The sequence below is a fragment of the Hevea brasiliensis genome, chromosome 16, assembly GCF_030052815.1.
Source record: "Hevea brasiliensis isolate MT/VB/25A 57/8 chromosome 16, ASM3005281v1, whole genome shotgun sequence".
Classification (NCBI taxonomy): Eukaryota; Viridiplantae; Streptophyta; class Magnoliopsida; order Malpighiales; family Euphorbiaceae; genus Hevea; species Hevea brasiliensis.
Window position 1 is genome coordinate 51,373,363 of NC_079508.1, and position 25,138 is coordinate 51,398,500.

The window sequence follows — 25,138 nt, forward strand, 5'->3', positions numbered from 1 at the left end:
TGAGGCAAGGAGATCCTCTATATTATTCCTTCAAGAAGATCAAGGCAAGGAGATCCTCTATCTCCTTATCTCTTTTATTATGTGTAGAGCGACTCTCTCATATGATCAAATCCACATCTCTACAAGGCATCTCCATTTATAGACATGGAACATTTATCTCTCATTTGCTTTTTGCCGATGATTTGATCATTTATTCCAAAGCATCAATGGAAAAGGTGAGTAAAATTAAAAATATTTCACAGTGCTATTTAGATGCAAGTGGCCAAACTGTTGATTTAAACAAATTAGCCTTGGCTTTTAGTGCTCACACCCCTTGGGACATCTGGCTTAGAATAGCAACTTTTTTAGGCATATCAATTCCTTAGCTTACCATCATCTCTTCCAAGATCAAAAAAGTTAGCTTTTACTTGGATTAAATAGTGCATTATGAACAAAATTGCAAGGTGGAATGAGCAATTATTATCAAAATAGGGAAAATAAGCTTTTATAAAAGTGGTAGCATCTGCTATTCCTATCTATGCCATGTTTTATTTCAAGTTTTCTAGCTTCATTTTGCCAAGAGATAAATAGCTTGATGTCTAATTTCTCGTGGGGCAACAAAAGGATGAATGAAAGATGCATTGGATAGGTTGGAGAAAATTATGCAATCCTAATGTTGAGGAAGGGTTGGGATATAAGGATTTAGAGAGCTTCAATGTGGCTTTGTTAGCAAAGTAGGGATGGAGATTGCTTACTAAGTCTAATTCTCTTCTTACTTGTTTTCTCGAAATATTATCTCTTCACACCTTTTTTGAAGGCTAAGCAAGGGAAGATAGCTTGTGGGTTGGCAAAGCATTATTTAGGGTAGACAAGTCCGACATAAAGGATTAGATGGCAAATAGGCAATGGACAATCAATTATCTGCAAAGAAGATAAATGGGTTCCAAAGACTTTTCCTCACACTCCTAATGCTAAAGAAGGACCGTTCCATTGTGTGGGTTTCATATCTTATTGATCATTCTTGTTCTTCTTGGAACATCAAAGTGTTGCGGCCTAATTTTGAAATGGAAGAAGTAAACTATATTCTAGCTATTCCAATCAGTCTCTTTCGGCAAGAAGATCAAGTTGTGCAGCATTATGACAGACATGGCCAACACACCGTAAAATTAAGGTACTATAGCCGCCAATTTCAACACTCAATCAAAGACCAATTGCAAGCAGAGCCAAATCCTCATTCTCAACAGCAAGCACGTGCCTTTTGGAAGAAGATTTGGGAAGTCCCTTTACTGCCAAAGCTCTCCATTTTCCTTTGGAGTTTTCTTAAGGAAAGGTTGCCCACTAAGGTTTGGTGGTTTATTTGCTTGAATACAATCGATAGTTGGTGATGATATTTATATATTTTAGGTGATATGATATAGCGATAAGTGATGATTTTTATGTTAAGTGTTTGGTAAAATTATATTTAGCTGTTGCTGTTGATATGTGAAATGACTAATAAGGGTATATATCATATAATTTATTTTATTATTTAAATAAATATAAAATTATAAATTTATTACATTATATTAAATATATAATTATTAAATTAATATATTATATTATTTAAATAAATATATAATTATTAATCTTTTATATTATATTATTTATTTTATTATTGAAATAAGAAAATAATTATTTTTTAAGATAATTAAATAATTTTAAAAATATAAATAAAATAATAAAATAATTATTATTGTTAATAGAAAAATTTATAATTAATTTTAAGTTTTTAGATATAAATAAATATTTTATATTTTATGTTATTAATAAAAAAATATTTTATCAAAATTAAAATTAATTAATTAAAATGTTAAAATTTAAAATGAAAAAATAAAAATATTAATAATATTAATTTTCTAGTTAAATAAAAAAGGATAATATAGTCAAAATAAAAAATAAAACCAAATCAGCTATCAGCTGATGAGAATAAAAATATGATGGGTATCATATCGGTTGCCCATATTTTTTGAGCTTGCCAAACACTATAGTTCACCTGTTTGGGTGTCTATCAGCTATCAGCTGCACCCAACAGGTAAACCAAACACCCCCTAAAGATCTTGTTCATCAGCAGATTCCACATGTTCCCTCGATTGCAGCTTCTATGGTGAAAACTGAAAAGAAATCTCCAAAGCACTTATTTTTCCTTTGTCCAAAAGCGTAGAAATCTAGATCCATTCTCATTTTTTGAATAAGATCTTCCTTGCTATCTATTTCCTTTGCCATGGATTGCTGGGTTGAATTAATGGATCCAATTTATAAGCAAAATGGGGAATCAGAATTTGTCCCATTGCTCGTTTTTTTATTATGGCACATTTGGAAAAGTCACAACATTCTAACTTTCAGCAATCATCAAGCAAGCTTCCAAGAGGTTTTAATGCTTCTATGAATTATTTTGAAGATTTCACACAAGCTTAGAAAAAGGATGTTCCTATTAGCAGCCCAATTGGATTCCTTCATAAGGCTGAAGACCTCCAACTGAGAATGTCATCTAAATTAACTTTGGTATAATTGGTGCTACAATTTCCTCACAATGAAACATGGGTACAGTAACATCGGTCGCTCATAATCATTTACGCCAAGTTATTGGCTGTAGTTTCAGACGACATCCAGGTATCATTGACCCCCTTGTGGCTGAGAATCTCACTTATAGATTAACTATTCTCCTTGCTATTAACCATGGTTGACATAGAGTTCATACTCCTTGATAACGATAAAAACCGTGCTTAGGGATGGGCTGTCTCTTGAGATAAAGGGGGCATTGATGATATTATTTACTTAACTGTAAATTTTTAGGAAGTTCTTTTTCTGCTTTGTAAAGCGATTTGCTAATACTGCTACACACTTTTTAGTAGCAAAAGCTCTTCATGATAGTTATTTTAACTCTAACCCTTTGATGCAATTTGATTATGTAATGGGTGGTCTGCCACCTTAATTCTTTCTTTGGAATGAAATATCCTCTTGGACAAAAAAAGATCAGGCTAGCTACCAGAAGTTTTTCATCAAATGCTATACACTTACAGGTTGCAATAAAAATATTTTAGAGAATTTAATTTATGATATATTATTAAAAATTATATTTATTTTCAAAATTTAGTGTAAAAAAAAATATTAAATTGTACTTTAGTTAGTGCAACTCAGCCTAAGTAGTTTGTACTTAGCCGGTCTTAAGCTCGAATAAAAGGAGTAGGATGGCGGTAGATAACAACCAGTGTAAAAATTTCATCACACCTCATGATATGGATTCAAATAATATAAACGTTGAGGCGTCCTCTACTTACGACGCGTTACATCGGAGCCCGAGTGTAGTGAGAAATATGTAAGGGTGTAGGGCATTCATCGAAAGCGAAGCGCCATACTGGCTCCCGAGTGTGGTGTTAAATGAGCAAGGGTTCCTATATCATGGACAGGTGTGGGTAAAGAAGTTAGTCCATATGACAGATAGTAGAACAGATAGTGAAACCGAAGACAATATAAGGATAGAGAACAATAGAAGATATCATAGAAGGAGATCAATTAGGAAAGAACAGGATAGGAGGAGAATCAGAGTTGATACTTGGAATGTTTGATCACTTACAGGAAAATTAATGGAGCTTGTGGATACCTTGAGAAGAATAAGGGTGAATATTGCTTACATTCAGGAGACTAAATGGGTATGAGAGAAAAGCAAGGAAGTAGGTAATTCAGGATACAAATTGTGATTTACCGGAAAGGAGAGGAATAAGAACAGAGTCGGCATAATTATAGACAAGATATTAAAAGATGTTGTAATAGCTGTAAAAAGAGTAGGAGATAGAATTATACTAGTAAAGCTAGTACTAGAAGGAGAAATAATAAATGTAGTTAGTGCTTATGTCCTACAAACAGGATTAGATAGTGAGAGTGAACAAAGGTTTTTGGAATATATGGATGATCTAATACAAAGCATACCGAATGAAAAGAATGTTTTCATTGGTGGAGATTTAAATGGATATGTAGAAAGTGATAGGCAGGGTTATGAGAATGTTCATGGAGGTTTTGGTTTTACCAGCCGAAATGAGGAGGGAAAAAGTATCCTGGATTTTGCTATAGCATACGACCTAATACTAGCAAATACCTAATTTATAAAAAGAGAGTCGCATTTAGTGACTTTTAAAAGTGGGTAACATAGAAGTTAAATTGACTTCCTCTTAACTAGGAAGACAAATAGAGCTCTTTGCAAGGTTATTCCAAGAGAGGTTTTAACAAGTCAACATCGGTTAGTGGTCTTGGATGTCAAGTTTAGGAACAATTCAAGTAAGGTTAGAAGAAATATTGTTGCTCGAAAAAAGTGGTAGAAGTTGAAAGGAGTAAAGCAAGTGAAGTTAAAAAATGAGCTTCTCTAGTCCGAAGCATGGAAGTAGGATGTGGAGGCCAATTATATGTGGATACAAATGGCATCAAAGATTAGAGAAGTAGCTAAAAAAGTACTTAGAAAGTCTAGAGGACATGGACCACCCTCAAAAGAGAGATGGTGGTGGAATGAGAAAATACAAAAGGCAGTGAAGAGAAAGAGGGGATGGTATAAGAAATTACCTAAGTGTGATAATAACGAGGCATATAAACAGTACAAGATAGCAAAGAAATAGGCAAAAAAGGCAGTTAGTCAAGCAAAAGCACAGACCTTTGAAAAGTTATATGAGAAACTTATAACTAAAGAAGGGGAGAAAGATATTTATAGATTAGCAAGGAGGCGAGAAAATAAATGTCAATATCTCAATCAAGTTAGGTGCATTAAGGATAAAGAAGGAAAAGTGTGGTGAAAGATGAGGACATTACAGAAATATAAAAAAATTATTTTGATGATCTCTTTAATAATAGTCAAAGTGGTAATAACGTAAATATAGATTACAGAGCAATAGAAAAGAATGTGAATTATACTAAAATAAATCTTTAGAAGTAAATAAAGCACTTAAGAGAATGAAAGTAGGTAAAACTTGTGGACTTGATGGAATACCAATTAAAGTGTGAAAGTATTTGGGAGATATGGGAGTAGCATGGTTAACTAAATTGTTTAATAAAATTATAAACTCAAAGAAAATGCCTGATGAATGGAGGAGGAGTATTTTAGTGCCTATTTTTAAAAATAAGGGAGACATACAAAGTTATTCAAACTATAGGAGAATTAAACTCATGAGCCATACTATAAAGTTGTGGGATAGAGTTGTGGAACATCGACTACGTCATGACACTTTTATCTCTCCTAATCAATTTGACTTCATGCTTACTCGTTCAACTATGGAAGCAATATTTCTCATTAGAAGCTTGATGGAGAAATATAGAGATGTGAAGAAAGATCTACACATGGTTTTTATCGATTTGGAGAAGACTTATAATTGTGTTTCAAGAGATGTCTTATGGAGAGTGTTATAACAAAAGATGGTATCTATTAGGTACATACAAGTGTTGAAAGATATGTATGAAGGAGCAACTACTATTGTGCGCACAGTGGGAGGAGACACAAGATATTTTCCTATCTCAATTGGATTATACCAAGGTTTAACTGTAAGCCCTTACCTTTCTACATTAGTTTTAGATGAATTGACAAAATATATACAAGAGAGTATCCCTTGGTGCATGATATTTACAGATGATATAGTTCTGATAGATGAGATGCGAGAATGAGCTAATAGAAGTTAGTGCTTTGGAGAAATATTTTAGAGTCAAAGGGTTTTAAGTTAAGTAGAACAAAGACAGAATACATGCATTGCAAGTTCAGTGAAGGCTGAATTGGTGATAGAGAATGAGTTAGTTTGGATGGAGTGGTATTGCCCCAAAGTAATCACTTTAAATATATCGGCTTAATCCTTCAAGTAGATGGGGGATGTGAAGAGGATGTTAGTCACAGGATTAAAGCCAGATGGTTAAAGTGGAGAAATGCTACGAGAGTTTTATGTGATCGCAAGATTCCTAATAAATTGAAAGAAAAATTTTACTGTATAGCTATATGTCCGGTCATGTTATATGGTAGTGAGTGTTAGACACTGAAGGAGTCATACGTGTCTAAGATAAGAATTGTGAATATGAGAATGTTAAGGTGGATGAGTAGTCATACTAGACTAAATAAAGTCCGTAATGAGAGTATTAGAGAAAATATAGGAGTTGTGCTAATTGAGGATAAGTTGAGAGAAGGGAGATTGAGGTGGTTTAGTTATGTGAAGTATAGACATATGGATGTTTCAGTTAGACAAGTAGAGCATATTAGATTAGAAGATAAAAAAAAAGAATTGGTAGATTTAAACTGATTTGAAGAATAGTAATATAATATGATCTAAAAGTATTATATATTTTTAAAAATTTAATTCAAAATTATTTAGAATTAAGAAAGAAAATTTATATAATTGATTTTAAATTTTTTAGATAAAAATTTATTTGAGGTGTAGTTGTGATGTCGTTTACTCGGTGCATTTTTTTCGCAGCTAGGTTAATTAAAAACTATTAAATCAGTCAATTTTTAGGGCCCAAGGGATGAAAGTTCGAGTTGGTTCAACAAGCCCTGACCTGGTGATTTGTCACGTAACCTAAAATTTTCAAAACCAAGCCAGGGTCTGCACGGCACGCGCCAACGGATCTCGTGGGGAACAATATTAATAATAATGTGCCCAGAGAAGCAAATAAATACCAGAAATTCTTTTCCTCCTCGCCTGAAAAGAAACGGAAAGTTGTAGTTGTAAGTGGGCCTCAGCTTGCTGCCCCTCAATCTAATAAAGCTTAATCCTCAATTACAAAAACACCCTCCGTCTCAATACTTCCACAGCGAAATCAAGGGGACGTCACTTTGGGCATTCGTTATCTCTAAAACGTCGCCGTTGTGTTTGGGTTAAAATCACTTTCGAAAGTAGGAATTATGGTTCATGACGAGGATAAATTAGTCCAATGAAATATTTTGTCTGAAACCATAGGATCCAGAATCTGACCTGTGAGTGTCTGCTCACTCTGTGCAGCACATGTGTTTCCTCCCTTAGCTCTACTCTGTCAAAAACGCTTTCTTTTCTTCTCCACTTCTCTCACTGGCTGGAGGGCATTATAAGCGGAAGAACAAGAAGCACGAACTGTGAAATCCGTAAAAATCAAATCAAACCCGTTCTCTTTGGTACTAAACTCATCCTGCTGTCAGTCACTCTTCGTTTTGTTGCATATTCATTCTGGGTTTGGCGAGTTGCAGCAATACGAACCCTAAAAACCTTCGAAACTGATCACATTCTCTACCGTTACCAATCCAAAGCTAAAAAAGTGTTTAGCTTTCCTAAAACCCTGAAACTCTCACATCTTCCCCTCGGACCTCTTAAAGATGCAAAACCCAAAACCCATCGTCCTTCTTTTGATTTTCGTCAATGTAGTAGCTATTGTTACCTCCAAATCCACAATCGAACCATGCTCCAACAACGACTCCTGTAATGCTCTTCTTGGCTATACTCTCTACACAGACCTCAAAGTCTCAGAAGTAGCCTCCCTCTTCCAAATTGATCCCATAGCTCTCCTCACAGCTAATTCCATCGACATCTCTTACCCAGATATCGAAAACCACATCCTTCCTTCCCAGCTTTTCCTCAAGATCCCAATAGTATGCTCCTGCGTGGATGGAATACGCAAATCCGTTTCTACGCGGTACAAGACTCGGCCTTCGGATACTTTGTCTTCTATTGCGGATTCGATTTATTCGGGTTTGGTGTCCGCGGACCAGATAAAGGAAGCTAATTCGATACAGGATCCCTCAGTACTGGATGTGGGGCAGAGCCTTGTCGTGCCATTGCCCTGTACATGTTTTAATGGGACGGATAATTCGTTGCCGGCAATTTATCTGTCTTACGTGGTGAAGGAGGTGGATACTTTGGCGGGGATTGCTTCGAGATATTCCACTACTATTACTGATTTGATGAATGTTAATGCTATGGGTAATCCAGCCATCAAGGCTGGTGATATACTTGCTGTGGCCTTGCCAGGTAATTTGGGTTTAATTTGAAGAGTTACATCAATTTCACTTTCTCTGTGGGTTCTTTGAATCTTTGGTTTCTTTTAATTAGTTAACGCTAACATATAGTTACTATTCTATGTTTCTGCAGTTAATATTGAGCAATTGGGTTGCTGGTTTTAGTTTGTTTTAGGATATGTTTACGCTTGTTGTTTGTAATATTTATGCAATATCTGCATCAGTTACTACATTTGCGATATTATCTGTCAATCCAGCTGAATTGCATTCATTCCTTCTGTAAGATTTAAATCATGTCAGCATATGCTGAATGGTAGTAAGTAATGGCATTGCTTGTTCCCAGTTTGATTCGGTTAATGTTGTCAAATAGAAGCTATAAGTGACAGGTTCATGGAAAGCATAACTGAGTTTTTACTTTGCAAATTGCATTGCAGCCTGTGCTTCTAAGTTTCCAAGATACGCCTTTGATTATGGCCTCATTGTGCCAAATGGGAGCTATGCTATTACTGCTAGTCACTGTGTGCAATGCAGCTGCGGGCCAGGAAATCTTAAGTAATTGAGCACCTTTACTTTCTTTAATAATTGTGCCCTTTGTTATTATTATTGAAGACAAAATGTTTCTTCTTCTGCATATACAATAAGTTGCTAATCTGCTCTATGGTGCATATCGTGTAGTTTGTACTGCATGCCTGCTTCCTTGGCGGTTTCTTGTTCAAGCATGCAGTGTAAAAATAGCAATCTCATGCTCGGGAATGTCACGTGGAAGCAGAGTAGTGCTGGTTGTAGTGTTGCTTCTTGCAGTTATGGTGGATATGTCAACGGCAGCATCATGACCTTGTATGCTGTGTCTTCAGTAGTGGCTTTAATATAAAACTTATGTAATATTGTTATATCCTTGTGGCTGAATCCTTTTATTTCTGTTTAATTGCTATGCAGGTTGTCCACATCTCTTCAACCTCGCTGTCCAGGTAAAAGTCTGATGACTGCTGTTCATTTACGAGTACATAACAAAAGAAATGAATTGGTGACTTATGAGGTGTTTCGAGTCTTTTGAATCTAGCACTGATAATTTGGTTATCATTTCCATGGTATTGCCTATTAAATTTATCAAGTATCAACAAAGCTAGATTCTGTAGGCAACTGTTGATCTGTTTTTGCATTTTTCTAAAAAATGATGCAGGGCCACAGCAATTTCCTCCCCTGCTAGCCCCTCCTACTTCAGTGACTAGGGATTCAGCGTTTGGTTCAGCTCCAGCACCTGCACCTCAGTCAGATGGGTCTGGTGCAACAACGCCCAGGAGTACAACTGTACCGACAACGGGTATAGTTCCTGGATTATCCCCTGTAGGTGGACCTATTGGGGGTGCATCTGATGCTTGCTCCTTGGTGAATCCATTAGCCACTTCGCTAATTGCACTTATGCTACCCAAGTTTGCCAACTTCATGATCTCCCTTTCATTGTAATTTTGGCATGAATTGCCAGTCTAGATGGTGGGATTGTGGTCAGCTTGGTCATTTTATTTTTGACAGGTCCCACTTACCTGTTGTATTTAACGTTCTTTATTTACTTCGACTGTGAACTGATTTGTGGATGCGGGAATTGGAGGCTATCATTGTGCCTAGCTAATAATTTGTTGTGCTTGCTTGCTTCCTCGCTGTATTGTGTACTTCAAGGCATGGGCAGTTCTACTTTTGGTGGTTCATTCTTGTCTTCATCATCCGGAGTTCTAGGATATTGCTTGGGTCAAGCATTGCTTTGGCAGGGAGGGGCCTATTTCATTTTTGGGTGCAGCACTTTGGATTCAGTTGTCATATTTGTCTCTGTTCATATGGGTTGTCATTAGACTGTTGTACTTTTTTGAAGTTACATTTAAAGGGGAGGGTTCTGGATTTGAATTCTTGACTTTCTCCATGGCTAATTTTTTTTTTTTTTGAGCTTTTCCAAACAGGGTCTCAAGAGGCCTGTTTTTGTAACTACAAGGCATGGTGTTCTTGTTATATGGAACACAACGTTTGATATGTACAATCTCTGAAGCATTGGTTTTGAACCAAGGATCATGGGTTCTGCCATTGCATATCCATTTGCAGCTGCCTGGCCTGCACACGAATTGTTTTCTGTTGGTTATGTAAGTTTGGGTAGTGGGAATGTGAAAAGAGAGTATTAGCTACCCGGTATGAAAGCGATGCTGGAGTTTGAGGATTAAGGCCTTGAAACATGCATGTAATATTTATCAAAATTGCATGGATTGTTTCTTGTGCTTGTTAACATCTTAGCATTGTTAAATGCTTGAGTTTAGAAGGAACAGTTTATCAGAAAAATAGTAGAATTTATTTTCCATTTTCTGTATAAATGACTTCATGCATTGGGATGTATTGCCTTTATACAATTATGCAAATCAAATGAACTGCGCAAAACTGGATTCGAACCTTTGAGTGAGAGGGAAAGTAAAAAGAGTTATTATAGAACAGAGATGTTCTTGCGTCTGTGATGAACAGGTCACAAACAGAAGCAGCCAAGCTAAGATAGCAAAACCTGAGTTCATGATCATTCAGGTTACAAACTAATGAAGCCAGAATTCGGCAAGGGATTTTGATAAACTAGCTAGCTAGGAACCTTCTAAAAACAATCCTATCATCCTCAACCATAACTAATGACCTACTGTGGATTTTCACTGAGAGGGCGATTTATCATATTGCCTCAACCTCCTGCTCTAAGGGGGTTCGAGTTCTTCTTTTGTTTCAGTCCTGTGGGCTTCGGCCTACCATTACCTTCCAACAATAAGCAGGCCCAACAAACAACTATAAATAAGAAAAACCAGAACTTCAATCATCAGTATTTGTGCAGCAACTGACGTGAATTCTCATTCTAATTCTAATTCTTTCCCTCCAATTACAAATACTTTTGCCAAATAAAAGAGAAGGAAAAGAAATCCTCATGGCTTCAGTTCCTTCAAAGCTCTACTCTGGTCACTTTCTGTTATCTTTCTGTCTACAATCTATAGATGTGCAAACAATTATTAGTTTATATGCGTCGTTTGTCTATTAACCTCAGATTGATTTACTTGATCGATTTATTGTCGAATCGCAGATGATGTTAGCCTTGTGATGGTGTTGTTAGACACCAATCCATTCTTCTGGACCACTTCTTCCCTCCCATTTTCCCAATTTCTCTCTCAGGTATTCTCTCTTTCTACCAATCCCTAACTCCCTGTTCATTTCATTGCAAAATCAAATAGTAGATATTTTCGTCCACTTTCTAGAGAGAAAATGATCTTATTTCCCCCTTTTTTTTGGATTGCAGGTTCTTGCGTTTTTGAACTCGATTTTACTGCTCAATCAACTGAACCAAGTCGTAGTGATTGCTACTGGGTATAATTCTTGCGACTATATTTATGATTCGTCTTCGGCTACAAATCAGAGCTCTGAGGATGGGAGATTGCCTGCTTTATACTCCAATTTGTTGCAGAAATTGGAGGAGTTCATAATCAGAGATGAAAAGTTGGCGAAGGAGGAGCCTCGAGGAAAGATTGCGTCTTCGTTGCTCTCGGGGTCATTGTCCATGGCGCTTTGTTGTATCCTTCATGGTTGTTAGTTTTGTGTTCATTTTTATGAAGTTTACTCATTGTATTATTGGCCATTTGAAGGGTTCATTGCGTTATATGTGTTTGAATGTGTGAAAAAGGGGCCATTTTAGAAAAAATTGTACGTTTTTAGGGGAAAGATAGACAACCTTTTGCGTTGCATGGGTTGATTCTGCTGAATTCCTCACTAACTGATTTTATTGTGGATTGTTTGATTTGACTTGGAGAAAGATATACAACGGGTTTTTCGCTCGGGACCACTCAATCCTCAGCCTCGAGTGAGTATTCACGTATTTATTTAACAATGTATTTGTATTTGTATTGTCTGCACTCTGTACATTGTCCAGACTGAATTGAAATTCCACATATTTGATAGAGCATTTAATCAACAGTTACTGTTTCTATTTTTATCATTATATAGCTGAATAGAACTGATTTATATTTTATTGGCTCTCTTGTAGTATCATTTAGGGTGGATTTCAAACATTTTAATGAAATTCATTGGTGCCTCAAAAGTTTTATTTATTTTTTCACAGCATCTCTTTATCATTGTTGTGGTAGACAGACTACCTTTCACTGTTTTTGCCATGCAAAGTTAGGAATTGATATTCTATGAGTTCTGTTTGTGTTTAAACAGGTTCGCATTACTTATTGTCTAGATTAAGGAAATTGATTTGTGTAGTTAATCTTGGGAAGTCAGTTATGTTGCGGCTAGTTATATAATGACATGTATGCTTTGCATTTTGTTCCTTGAATTTAGCATAGCCAATTAGCCATTAGTATTACTGTTATTTTTCTTACAATGTCACTGACACACAAGGGCAGATTTTGTGTTTGCAGGGATCTCCAGATGGACCAGAACAGTATGTTTTATGATAATTTTGCTTTATTTATTTTATCCCTTAAGGCTTGACCTTTTTTCTTTTGGGTGGGTTGGGGGATGTGGTTTTCCAGATATGTTGCGGTAATGAATGCAATATTCTCTGCCCAACGCTCTATGGTAAGACAATGCATTTAATTTATTTTTCTTGTGCTATATTTTGTGATCCTATTCCATGTGCTGCAATTTTGATTGAAAGCTTATTGGTGCTTCCTCTCTAGTTTGATTTTGAGTGAAGCCATAAGGCAATCACTATGTGGTCATTGATCTGAATCCAGCTAATACTATAATCTTAGGTGTTTGCCATTGAGTGTAATTACAAAATGTCATAATGAAATTGTTTTTATTTTTCTTTATTCATCAATTTCTAGAATATTTATTTGTAAATTGCAAACAGCACAAAGTCCTTGTTTGACTAGCAACAGATAGAATGAACTTCAAAATATGCTATTGAACAACTTATAGGTTTATTGACTTGTTTACATTTCTTTTCCTTTTCTGTAAGTTAGAATAAATTGATGTCCTAGTTTCATATATTTTGATGATAATCATGATGACAGAAGGTTATGTTCATCTTAGTATTTTAATATGTGAGAAAGGCTAACCTTTTTTACCATTTAAGAAACATGAAAATTGTTACTTATTATCTTTGTTTTCCTTTTAATTATGTTACTGTCTACATATCATATCACATATGTATCAATTTTTAACTTGTAGGAATATAACCTAAAAAAGATTGCTAAAATAGGCTGGTGTTTGTAATGTTTCATTTCAAATAAAAAAAAAAGAAGAAATCGAACACATTGTGTTGCCTTTTCTCCCCACTTGCACATTTGGTTACGTTTGCAGTTGGCTCCTGTTAATTTTTTCAATTATTGCTGATTTTTGGATCATGGTCTTATCAATATTATGACATATATTTTGCTCATTTGATCTTGCTGCAGGTGCCTATAGACTCTTGTTATGTTGGTGCTCATAATTCAGCCTTTCTGCAGCAGGTAGCATATTGTTGTAAATGAGTGTTCTTTGCTAACTCTATGGAGCCTGTTTGCTTTCCTGATTTCATGTAATGCATATCTAACAGGCTTCTTATATAACTGGAGGTGTGTATGTAAAACCTCAACATTTGGATGGGCTGTTTCAATACTTAGTGGTAAGATTCATTTTGGCTGCAGTGCATGTTGTTGTATGAGTAATCTAACATGCTGAATTATCTTATTGTAGTTAATATCTGAATTATCTTTTTGGTTTTAGTATTACATCTCCATTCTTGTGCGTATATAAATATGTTCCATTTGTTTTTTGAATCTGTCGTTTTTGCTTGAACCTTTTGTTTTTGGCATCTTGAACTAGTATGGCATTCTTGTTGCATGCAGACTGTGTTTGCAGCTGACTTGCATTCTCGTAACTTCATACAACTTCCTAGGCCTGCCGGTGTGGATTTCCGAGCATCGTAAGTTAAAATCATCTTAAATCAACTTTATGTCATTTTTTCATGATTACTTTGTTTCATGTTGTTGCAAGGCTTCTATATCATGCTTGATTGTTTGTATATCGTGTCTGATGCTTTTTTTTTTTTAATATCCCAACTTCAAGTGGTGAGCACACGTCTGCGTGTTAGCTTATAAAGGCCATTACTCAGTTATGATCCCATCAAGGTGGGGCCCTTTGGAGGTAAAATGGGTAGACAGTTCTAAGCTTCAACGTTTTGGCACGAAGTGGTTGCTCTCAGGAGTCAAACACGCACTTAGGGTTCGATTGTGCACAATTTGTTTGTTTTGGAGAGTTACAATCACTATTAATTTAATTATTGCCACATTTTCTTATTTCAAAATGTTGGCAATTTATATGTAATTGTTCACTAGGCATTATTACTTTCAATCCAAACAACTAGCTTTTCATAATACCAAAGGACTACTAGCTTTCCAGCAATTTTATGATATTATAAAAATGCTAATTTTAATTTTAAGCAGAAAGGCAACTTTATTTTTATTCTCAGATTTATGTGCGTTATTTGCTTGTAATCCAGCTGTATTAGCTTTTTATGATACTATGGGATTGCTAGCTGATGTTTTTAAGTGGATTTGCTGCAGTTTTATGATACTACAAAATTGCTGGCTGTAGTTCTGAGCAGAGAGGCGGCGGGTCTATTACCATTGTCTGATTTATTATTTATATCATTAAATGCATTATCATTTGCATTCTCATGTGAACAATAAGCCACTCTTGCTTGTGTATGTTTACTGTGGGAAGAATTTTCTTTTATTTGTTCCAAATTGACATTATTTTCTTTTTCTTTTTAATAATTTGAATTGCAATTTACCGAGTTCTGCATTTTGCAGGTGTTTTTGCCATAAAACTACGATTGACATGGGCTACATATGTTCTGTATGCTTGTCCATATTTTGTAAACATCATAAAAAATGTTCAACCTGTGGGTGGGTATATATTTCTTTTTCCAAGTTACACAACAAAAAGTTGACATACTACTTAGTGCTTCTTGTGTATGATTTTCATGTTAAAAAATAAATTCAACAAAAAACTCAAATTCAAATCCTCGAATCTAAAATTCTCCATCCAAATGCAAACTAATATATTTGGTAATTTAAAAGTTATATTCTTCTCCAAATAAAGACTGTATATATTGCAAAATAATTTCTTGCTTTAATCTTATTTATACATAATTAATGTAGCCCAAGATTGATCAGAATGTGGAAACTGAATTCTGCTGCTAGATAAGCAACTTTCCTGTATTGAAATTGCTCTGGTAGTGATTGGACTTCAACTTTTTTTGTTTGGTACCATATGCAAATCCTCCTCTCTCTCTCTCTCTATATATATACGTGCTTGGGGGTTGGGCTGACGTCACGGGGGCATGTCACCAAAATGATTAAAAATAGTTGGCCTTGAAATACTTTCTGACCAGTATATTTGGTGATATTAAAAATAAACTCTTGGTGTTAGTGTATGAACAGTTCAAATTAGATAATATCTTTTGCTGTATTTTTATTTAATTTTGTTTTTGTTAGCGCTAACATTGGATACAAGATATTTTAACTAATAGGATATACTTGCCTAAATGTTCCTTTGGTTCATCCTTCATCTGGATGTCTTTTGAGTTTTGGTTGTGGCTTGGGGCACGGTGCAGGTCAGTATTTGGTCAGGCCCAATCAGATAATACATCAGCATCTGATCGCAAGAGAAAAGCTCCAGAAACATAATCTTACTCTTCTAGAAGCATCATTTTGGGTATGTATATCTTAGTTAAATGTCATTACTCACTGTGCAATTACATGGGAAGTAATCCCAAGTGCTGCATCTTGCTGAAGGGTATAAAGAACTGATTTGCTTATCATTAAGCTGAAGAAATTGGGATTTTGATTGTTGGCTTTGTTAGTTGCTCTTTCTTGACCTCTAGTGATTTTTCTCGTTTTCAGCTATGATGCTGGCATGCTGCACGCTAGAAACTTGTTGAAATGGAAAGACATTGACCTTCATGGAGTCCTCCAATATGAATGCATTTATAATTTTGGTAATATTTGGAGTGATTTTAAAGGCATCATGCTCTCCTTTAAATTTGTTTCTTTTGCATTTCTTTTCACGTTAAACAGAAGCAAATATAGCTGCTGCAGAATTTCAACTTGCAGTTTTCCCCCTCGTATTCCAGTAATGGTACTGGTTTCTAAAAGGATAGCAGTTTTGTATTTGTATTATTCAAGAGAAACATGAGAATGTTAATATTATGTAGCATTTGAGCTTCTAATCATAGATAATAACTATATTCCCTGTTCACTGTAGGTCATTGTTGCTAGTCCTGTTTCTTCTGTTTTGTGTCGATTGTGTATGTACTTGTGGCAAATATGCTGTCAGACTTCTTATTTCTTAACCTATGTACTACCTTAGTTACCCATCTGTTTCTTATGTTTCTTCATCACATTCTCTAGGGAAGAACGTGGACATAAACAAATGAAAGGAAGTGAAAAAAGGAAAACCTAATTTTTCCTTCTAGTGCACACAAACACAATACAATACAAGAAATTACATCCTCCTAATCATCAAGGAGAATAAATCAATCAATTCAATTATTGAAAGGAGTAGAAGTGGAAACCAATGATATTTACAAGAATTTACATTGATAGAAAAGAGGAATTAAATAGAATTTGCACACAGGATGACACTAGATGGTCCCACATAATTAATGTAGTATTACAAATTTATAATTTATTTTGCTCATTGCAATAGAGTGGCTTTCTTCAAATTGCCCTTAAAACCACTTTGCTAGTGGTGTGAACGCCCTTTGCAGCGAGTTTTAGTACACCTCGACTCCGATACAACCTGTTGCCAAAACATGTGTCATAACAATAATCATTAACCAAAGCATGCTTGAATTTTAATCATAGTAAGTTCATTTAGAAAGCTGCCAACAATTCATTTGGCATTAACTTGGTATTGAGCTCCAAAAAGATATTTTAAGGTTTGAAAATCACTCTCAAAATGTCCAGAGTAAACCAGCACTCACCTATTGAAATTCTAATTTTACAATATGGTAATACCAAAAGACATTTTTTGAAAATGTACAAGTAGTTAAACGCACACATTCTCTTTGAAAAGAAAATAAAAATAAAAGGAAGAAGAAATGCATTTCTATAATAAAATATGAATACGTTTCAAAGAGAAGCATATACTCACCCCCACAGGGCAAGTCCCCAGGTAGCCAAGGTATAAAACAGCTGTCCTGCATGCCAAATATCTAATATCTTCTCAAATTTGCTCACACCCCCTAATGCTTTTGCCACAGCTGCAAATTGGCAATGTTATGAAAATGATAGCATTTGAATCATAGAGGCCCCTGACATGGGTTTGCCAAAAATTAAATTAAAATGAAAGACATCTATGTGTTGCAAGAAGATTAAAAAGTATCAGGCGTCATACTCAAATATGAATAGTGTTATATCAATCGGTCCACCCCCATGTATTTTAGAAAAGAATCATGGATTCAAAATCAAATCCTTCTCAATAGTCAAGAATATAAAATGGTTCCACTAGTATTGCAAAAAAAAAAAAAAAAAAGGCTTCATCTCTGAACTTCGAGAATGGTTTCATCATTGTCCCTTAAGTTCAATTATCACAAAAATATTCAAACTTTAATATCAACATACGACATTGAATCTAGAGGTTAATAGACAAAAAAATAAAATGTAAAAAATTAAAATCAACATAGGCATAAAATCTAGAGGTTGATAGACAGAAAAGTAAATTGTAAAAATTTAAAATCAATATACGACATAAAGTCTAAAGAGTTGATAGATAGAAAAGTAAATTGCATAAAATTAAAATCAACATATGACATAGATTTCAGAAATTGATAGACAGAAGAGTAAATTGCATAAAATTAAAATTAACATGTAACATAGAGTCCAGAGGTTGATTGACAGAAATGTAGATAGCATAAAATTAAAATCAATATACGACATAGAGTTTAGTAGTTGATAGACATAAAGTAGATTGTATAAAATTAAAATCAACGTACGACATAAAGTCCAAAGGTTAATAAACAGAAAAGTAAATTGTAGAAAATTAAAATCAACGTATGACATAGAGTCCAAAGGTTGATAAACAAAAATATAGATATCATAAAATTAAAATTAATATACGACATAAAGTCCAGAGGTTGATAGATAGAAAAGTAAATTGCAGAAAATTAAAATCATTATACAACATAGAGTCCAAAAGTTCCTTTGGCCATATTTTGTTGAGTGCTCAGACTAGAAACTGATTTAGACATACCTCAATAGATTAGGCACAATAAAAATAATTAAAGATTTGATTTGTCTGAAGATAGAGAAAGAATTAGATGAAATGAAAGTTATTAGTAATGTTGTAACCACAACCAGAGACTATTCTCTTCGCGTTACGCAGAGAAATATTTTTTATTGTGTGTAATCCACCTAAGCATGTCCAAATTAGTTTCTAGCCGAAGTACCCAACAGAATATAGTCAAAGAGGCTTTAGGTATTATTAAATTGAAATTTAAGTATTTTTGTGATACAAATTAAAGTTGAGAGACGGTGATGAAACAACCTCAAAGTTGAAGGACAATGGATGAAATTAAGCAGCCAAAAAATTAAGCAAATGTCTCATTAATTACATAGAAAAAAATTACCAATCCCTATGACTAAATATGAGAATATTGTGAGAAAAATTGGTAACCTTCATTAGGTCTTGCAATTATGAATTGGAAACAAAAAAACATTTCATATCATTATTCATTAACAACAGCAAACTTACTCTTTTGCAGCTCCTCCGGTGTCATACTCTGCAATTTCAAGGTAGAAGGTCCTGTGAGAAGCAGTATAACAAGTAAACCACTATGTACAATACATCTTACTAGTCACATACCTTAGCCTTTGGATTTGACAAAATGCATTTAGCCATAAAGTTGGCAACACCATCCACCACATGTTCCTCAGTAACAACTACATAATTTTCATCATCAATTCCACTCTGTTCTTCAACCTGGTTGGGAACCATTTCTTCTGTGACCCAGACCCACCAACTAGGTTCTTCATGAGAGACATTAATCAGAATTTCAGCAGAATGAATATCATCCCCTGATCAAAGAACAAAAACTTAAGTCAGGAAAAAAAAAAAAAAAAACAGAATGGATATATAAAACTAACACCCATGAAAAGTTATTAAATCAAAGCAAACAATATTAAAGGGAAAAAACCTGTAGCCTCCTTGAAAGGGAATTCAATCATAGTTTTGTTAGCTGAAGCCTGCTGAAGGGATTTAAGTCGAACCAAGAAGTTTTCAGAATCCACAGTAGCAACTAGGCGGCTGTATAGCTGCAGTTACAACACAAAAAGCTTCTAAAGGTTTAATATTGATTCATGACAAAGTTGAGGTTCTAAATACAAAAAGCAACTCCATGGATGGCATTGGACAAATTATACTTCAAGGTTAGTCCTATTTTCATTTGTGGGGTTTTGCCTAGTGACACGTTGTCCCAATACTTTGCAAGGAATATATGATTATATACAAGTGACTAAATCTTAAGCTACAAGAAAACCAGTAAAAATTATCAGCTAAATTCCAGGAGGAATGTATCATCAATAGAATAAGTGCCACACTGTACAATCACATGGATTTTTCCATAAGATTTCCATTGCTGTTTCTGTCACATAAAGCAAGATGTAACAATAACAAGAACAGCAATAAGCTAAATGATAAATGCCATTACATTAACAAGCATTGACCAACTGTAGATTGAGAATCTGTAATGGCTAAGCTGAGGAAATGTCAGATGAACAAAGACAAGACCATAACCTCTATCAATATTCCTCGTTACCACTAATTTGAGTTTCGCTTTTAAGTGATCATGCCAAAAATGAAATTGCTCCAAAAGAAATTGAAGTGCACTACATGGGTAATGACTAATAATGCCAACTGCTCCCCCAAAAGGAAAAAGAATTTATGCAGCACTGACTCTCACCATTAAACCAGAACCAGATACTATAGGAAACAAAAACAAGAATTATATCTAGAAGAGATGAAAAATCAAGCAATCAGAGGTGCGTGCACATGATGTGACGTACATCAGGGGGGCAATCATTTAACAAGCAAGGCGATTCGGATAAATTTTGGAGAAGTTTCAAATTCTGCTCCAGCTGGTTCCTTAGACGCTGATTTTCGGATCTTAAGGACTCCAATTCTTCGTCTATCGTCGCACACTTGGCGTCCTTTTCCTGATTTTCGTGGTTGTGGTTGTGGAGTTGATGGTGATGGGTAAATTCCATGGCTTTCCAGGCCACGTCGGCCACCTCGATGACCGTCTTCGCCGCCTCTATAGCGCCGTGGCGTCCCATCAGTTTGATTTCTTCGAGTCCTCTGCAAACCCTACCGAAGCTCGTTTTGCATTGATTTTGGTTATGGACAGAGCCTGCAGCTGTGGCGATGGATCATGGAGGAAGTAGGCAAACCTCTTCCTTTAAGAACGATGTGTCGTTTTTATCCTTTAAATAATGATCCCGGTAAGCGACAGGGATTCCAATAATGTCGTATTATTCTTTGAACCTCAAATCACAAGTGGCATTGGCGTAACACCCTCGTTATACAATGACGACATGCGTGTTTGCTTTCATTTCATTATATACAGTAAACGATGGACTTTCGAGCTGTCGTGGAGGGCCTCGGGTAAGTAGGACTAATTTTTAATAGTGGAAATTATTATTTGGTATGTAATTTATTAAAATTAATTATTATTTTAAAATTCAATAATATTGTCTTTTTTTAAAATTAAATTATTTAATCCTTTTATAAAAAATATGTTAATCCATTTGTTTTAATTTTAAATATTTCTATTATTTACTCTTTATAATTTTAATTATTTATTCAGCTTAATCCATATAATTTTTCATAATTTATATTGTCAAATCTTTTCAATGAAGGTTAAAATAAGTTTAGTAATATTTTCTTTAACAAAAATTTATTAAAGGATTAAAGAATTTTATTTTATAAAATATTAGTTTTTTTTAATTTAACGTGCTATACACGTTATTTATACTGGTTATTAATATTTCTAATTTAATTTTGTTCATATGCAATTTTTTAATAATTTTTTTATATATTATATCAAATCAATATTACTTAAATAAAAATTAAATAGTCTATTAAATATAAAAATATTTAAATCATAGTATTTTAAAATATTAAATTTTATAATAAAAATTAAAAACAATTTTTAACTAAAAGCTTTATCATATAATAATAAAAATAATAATTTTATCTCTACATATTTTCAATTATTCTCTTTATAATTTACATATAAATATTAAATAAATTAAAATAATAATATTAATGTTAATTTAATTAATTTTATAAATAAAAATATTTATTAAATTAAAAATTATAAAAATATCTATTAAATTAAAATTTATTATATCTTAAATTAGATTATATTTTATGGAAAGTTATCTATTATAATTAAATTTAATTATTAATATGTAATATTAATTTTACATAAATATAATAAAAATTAAACGAGAGTTATTATTAATAGAAAAATATCTTTTTTCTTATATATTTTGTTTAACTTTTAACAATTATAACAATTTGTTTATCTTTTATGTTTTACTTAATTAGATAATTACATTTTCGTGGTATTAGAGTTTTATGTTGAAAATTGTTAATAGAAAAATATTTTTTCTTTTGTTTTAACTTTTAATCATTACTATAATTTGTTTATCTTTTAAGTTTACCTTAAATAATTAAATTTTGATGACATTATAATTTTATGTTGAGATAGACTTGTAATAGAACAAAAAATCAATTTTAATAATTGATTTTTAATAGTTATTTAAATTTAGTTATTCATTATTATAATATTAAAATATAATTAAGTATTGCGGACAATGTTATAATCGCTCAGGAGATAATTCACTCTTTGAAGGGAAAGAAAGTGAGGGTCGGTTATATGGCTATTAAAGTTGACATTAAGAAGGCCTATGATAGAGCCAGGTGGGAGTTTCTCTATGATACTTTGGTGAAAGTGGGCCTAACAGAGAGGTTCATTAATGTTGTTAAGGGTTGTGTTACTAGCAGTTCAATGTGTCTGGTGTGGAATGGTAGTAAAATTGACACTTTTCCCCTTCTCGAGGAGTTAGGCAAGGTGAACCTTTATCACCGTATCTCTTCGTCATGTGCATAGAGAGGTTGGCGCATAGTATTCATAAAGCTGTGCAACATGGTGTTTGGAAGCCAATTTGGCTTAATATAAAGGGTCTATATTTGACTCATCTTTTTTTCGCTGATGATCTGGTTTTACTAGGGGAGGCTACGATGGAGTAAGGCAAGGTGATCATGGGGATTTTAGATGACTTTTGTGCTTGTTCAGGGCAAAGGGTTAATAAGGAGAAAACTATAATATTTTATTCTAAGAATGTGAGTGTGAATGTGAAGAGAGTCATTGGGCGAGTGCTTGGTTTCTCATCCACTGAGGACTTGGGAAAATATTTACGAGTTCCTTTGCTGCACTTGAGGGTTGAAAAGGCAACGTACAGTTATATTGTGGAAAATGTTAGGCGTAAATTATCAACATGGACTGCTAAGCAACTTTCATTTGCAGGTAGAGTGACTTTGGCCCATTCGGTATTGGCAACCCTGCTTGTTTATACCATGCAAACTATAAGGATTCCTTTTGCTATCTGTGATGAAGTTGATAAAATTTGTAGAAGATTTATTTGAGAGGGCTTAGGAGGTAACAAGAAGCTTCATCCTGTTGCTTGGAACCGAGTATGTATGCCTAAAGATAGAGGTGGTTTGGGGTTTAGGAATTTGAGGTTGGTTAATGATGCTTTTTTGATGAAATTAGGTTGGAAGGTGTTGACTAATAAGGAGGCCTTATGAGTTAGAGTGCTGTGATCAAAGTATAAAATGAAGGACTTTGATTCTATTAAAGAGGGAAGACAGAGCAATGTGTCGCATTTGTGGAAGAAGGTGAGAAGTATGTGGCCTGAAGTCTATAAGGGGTTGACCTGGTCAGTGGGAGATGGTTCTAAGGTGAGTTTTTGGTTGGATAATTGGGTTCCGGAGTTTGGGATTCTTGTCGAGGTGGCTAGATCTAAGATTCCTGAAACTCTAGTAAATTCTAAAGTTGGAGATTTTGTTAATGAACAAGGGGAATGGATGTGGTCTAAATTTGAAGAATTTTTGAATCCTTAAACTCTGTTGTCTATTGCTGCTATCCCTCCGCCCTATTGCTGCTATCCCTCCGCCTTCGAAAAGCAATGGGAGTGATAATTTGTATTGGAGGGATTTGAAGACAAGATCTTTTTTAGTGAAACTAGCGTATTATGGTTTGGCTTCAGATGATTGGAGGGAGCGAAGTCTAGGTTGGAAGATGATTTGGAAATGGCCTAATCCTCAATGGATTAAGTCTTTTTTACGGATTGTATTGCAAGGTAGACTGCTAACTAACAAAGAGAGAGTTCGCAAGCATCTGTCAAGTTCTCCATTATGCGGTATGTGTAGTGGGAGTGTGGAGGAGACTCTTTTTCATGTTATTAAGGATTATTCTCTGGCTAAAGAAGTTTGGTTGAATGTGTGTCCTATAAGGGAATGGGGAAATTTGATGGAAGGTGAGGAGCTAGTGGAGGATTAGGTTTTGAGGAATCTTAGATGCAAGGAACCTCTTGTCAAAGGGATTCAATGGAATGCTATTTTTGCAGTTACATGCTGGTTTATTTGGTATAGAAGGAACAAGTTAGTGTTTAGCGGTAAGCATAATGATTTAAATGGTATTGTTTGGGCTAGTTTTTCTTATTGTGAGAATATTTGAGATTCTTTTAAGAAGGAGAGACCTGTTATTCTACCCAACCTTGGTCAGGGTCAGATTTGGGTCAAATGGAGGCTATTAGAGAATTCTTGGTGTAAAATTAATGTGGATGCTTCTTGTACATATAGAGATGGTCTGGCATTTGGAGGGTGAATTGTGAGGGATTGGAATGGGAATTGGAAAGGGGGTTTTGTTGCCAATTTTGGTAAAAGTTCCCCTATTGGTGCTAAGCATTGGGCGATTAAAGCTGGTCTGCAAGTTGCTTGGCAGAAGGAGTTTTCACAAGTTATTTTGGAATATGATAATCTTGCTGTTGTGTCTATGGTTAATGGTATTGAAAATCCCATTGGTAGCTTGAGATCTTTGGTGATTTCCATTCAGAGTCTCTGTGACCGCAACTAGGAGGTTTGTATTGTGCATTTGTACTGTGAAGCTAATAGATGTGTGGACTTCTTAGCTGGCTATGCTGTGAGAATTGGGTTAGGCATCCAGATGCTGCAGAGTCCTCCTTTGGAGCTCATGGAGTGGATTTCTCATTATCAGATGGGAGGGACCTACTCTCGTGTTGTGTAATGTTGTGTTAGTTTGTTTAATCTTTTTTTTTTTCCACCAAAAAAAAAAATATCATTAAGTATAAAATGTAATTTAATTTTCTTAATAAAATCGTTAATAAAATAGTTTATTGATAATTAATAATTTTAATTGTACTAAAATTATGGTAGAAATTATTTATACTTAAAATTTTATGAAATATGTAATAAATAGGTATAAGTGAGTTTGCTACTTAAAACCAGATTCTTTAAGCTATTATCAAATGTCTTATAACGACACTTGAGATATTTTTGGTAGTCTTATAAATAAGAACAAAAATGACTATTTATATTTATTCAATTTCTTTCTCCTTCGTGTAATATTATGAAATACTGTCGATACATACAAAAATAATACTTCTTCTCCCATCAAAAAGCCAGTTCTTATTATAATATGAGAGTAAGTCTCACATAATTGTGAGACGATACATGTACACTGAGTGTCTAATAATATCTCCTTCTTAATTTTCATGGCATTGTAATTTTGAAAATTGAATACAATTATGGAATTATTTCTTTATATAATATAATATTATATAAATACAAAACTATGTACATTTTAAAATATTTATTAAAAATTTTAATTAAAATTGAATTAAAATATTATAAGTTTTAATTCAATTTGATTCAATTATTGCAATTTTTGAAATTTATTTACATTATAATTATAATTATAATATTAATAAAAATAAAAAATAGATAGAGTTAAAAAAATATTCCCAATTTCAATATATAAAGCATGAATCTCACAGAGTAACCAGTTAGAAGCACTCTAATATACAAGTTATG

At 34.0% G+C, this 25,138-nt stretch overlaps 3 protein-coding genes across 5 annotated transcripts; 2 read left to right on the top strand and 1 right to left on the bottom strand.

Moving 5' to 3' along the window:
* The first annotated feature begins 6,936 nt into the window (after window positions 1-6,936).
* LOC110643825 (lysM domain-containing GPI-anchored protein 1) lies at window positions 6,937-9,859 on the top strand. Its single transcript, XM_021796327.2, has 5 exons — window positions 6,937-7,976; window positions 8,398-8,515; window positions 8,639-8,800; window positions 8,900-8,931; window positions 9,144-9,859. Exons 1-5 carry the CDS (start codon window positions 7,325-7,327, stop codon window positions 9,425-9,427), a joined length of 1,248 nt encoding a protein of 415 aa, XP_021652019.2. The 5' UTR covers window positions 6,937-7,324; the 3' UTR covers window positions 9,428-9,859.
* A 921-nt stretch (window positions 9,860-10,780) lies between these two features.
* LOC110643815 (general transcription and DNA repair factor IIH subunit TFB4) lies at window positions 10,781-16,221 on the top strand. 3 transcript variants are annotated; one of them, XM_021796310.2, is made up of 12 exons: window positions 10,783-10,929; window positions 11,052-11,140; window positions 11,265-11,535; window positions 11,776-11,822; window positions 12,370-12,407; window positions 12,499-12,544; window positions 13,369-13,422; window positions 13,509-13,577; window positions 13,801-13,877; window positions 14,767-14,862; window positions 15,573-15,673; window positions 15,862-16,221. In XM_021796310.2, the coding sequence occupies exons 1-11, from the start codon at window positions 10,899-10,901 to the stop codon at window positions 15,643-15,645; spliced, it is 891 nt and encodes a 296-aa protein (XP_021652002.1). In that variant the 5' UTR covers window positions 10,783-10,898; the 3' UTR covers window positions 15,646-15,673; window positions 15,862-16,221. The 3 variants fall into 3 exon arrangements, with proteins under 3 accessions (XP_021652004.1, XP_021652005.1, XP_021652002.1); XM_021796312.2 differs by lacking the exon at window positions 14,767-14,862 and having other exon boundaries at window positions 10,781-10,929; XM_021796313.2 differs by lacking the exons at window positions 14,767-14,862; window positions 15,573-15,673; window positions 15,862-16,221 and adding an exon at window positions 14,021-14,700 and having other exon boundaries at window positions 10,781-10,929.
* A 232-nt stretch (window positions 16,222-16,453) lies between these two features.
* LOC110643816 (uncharacterized) lies at window positions 16,454-20,584 on the bottom strand. Its single transcript, XM_021796314.2, has 6 exons — window positions 20,023-20,584; window positions 19,155-19,272; window positions 18,824-19,035; window positions 18,713-18,740; window positions 17,114-17,222; window positions 16,454-16,759 (listed from the first exon to the last, which is right to left on the bottom strand). The coding sequence occupies exons 1-6, from the start codon at window positions 20,290-20,292 to the stop codon at window positions 16,678-16,680; spliced, it is 819 nt and encodes a 272-aa protein (XP_021652006.2). The 5' UTR covers window positions 20,293-20,584; the 3' UTR covers window positions 16,454-16,677.
* Between the last annotated feature and the right edge of the window lie 4,554 nt (window positions 20,585-25,138).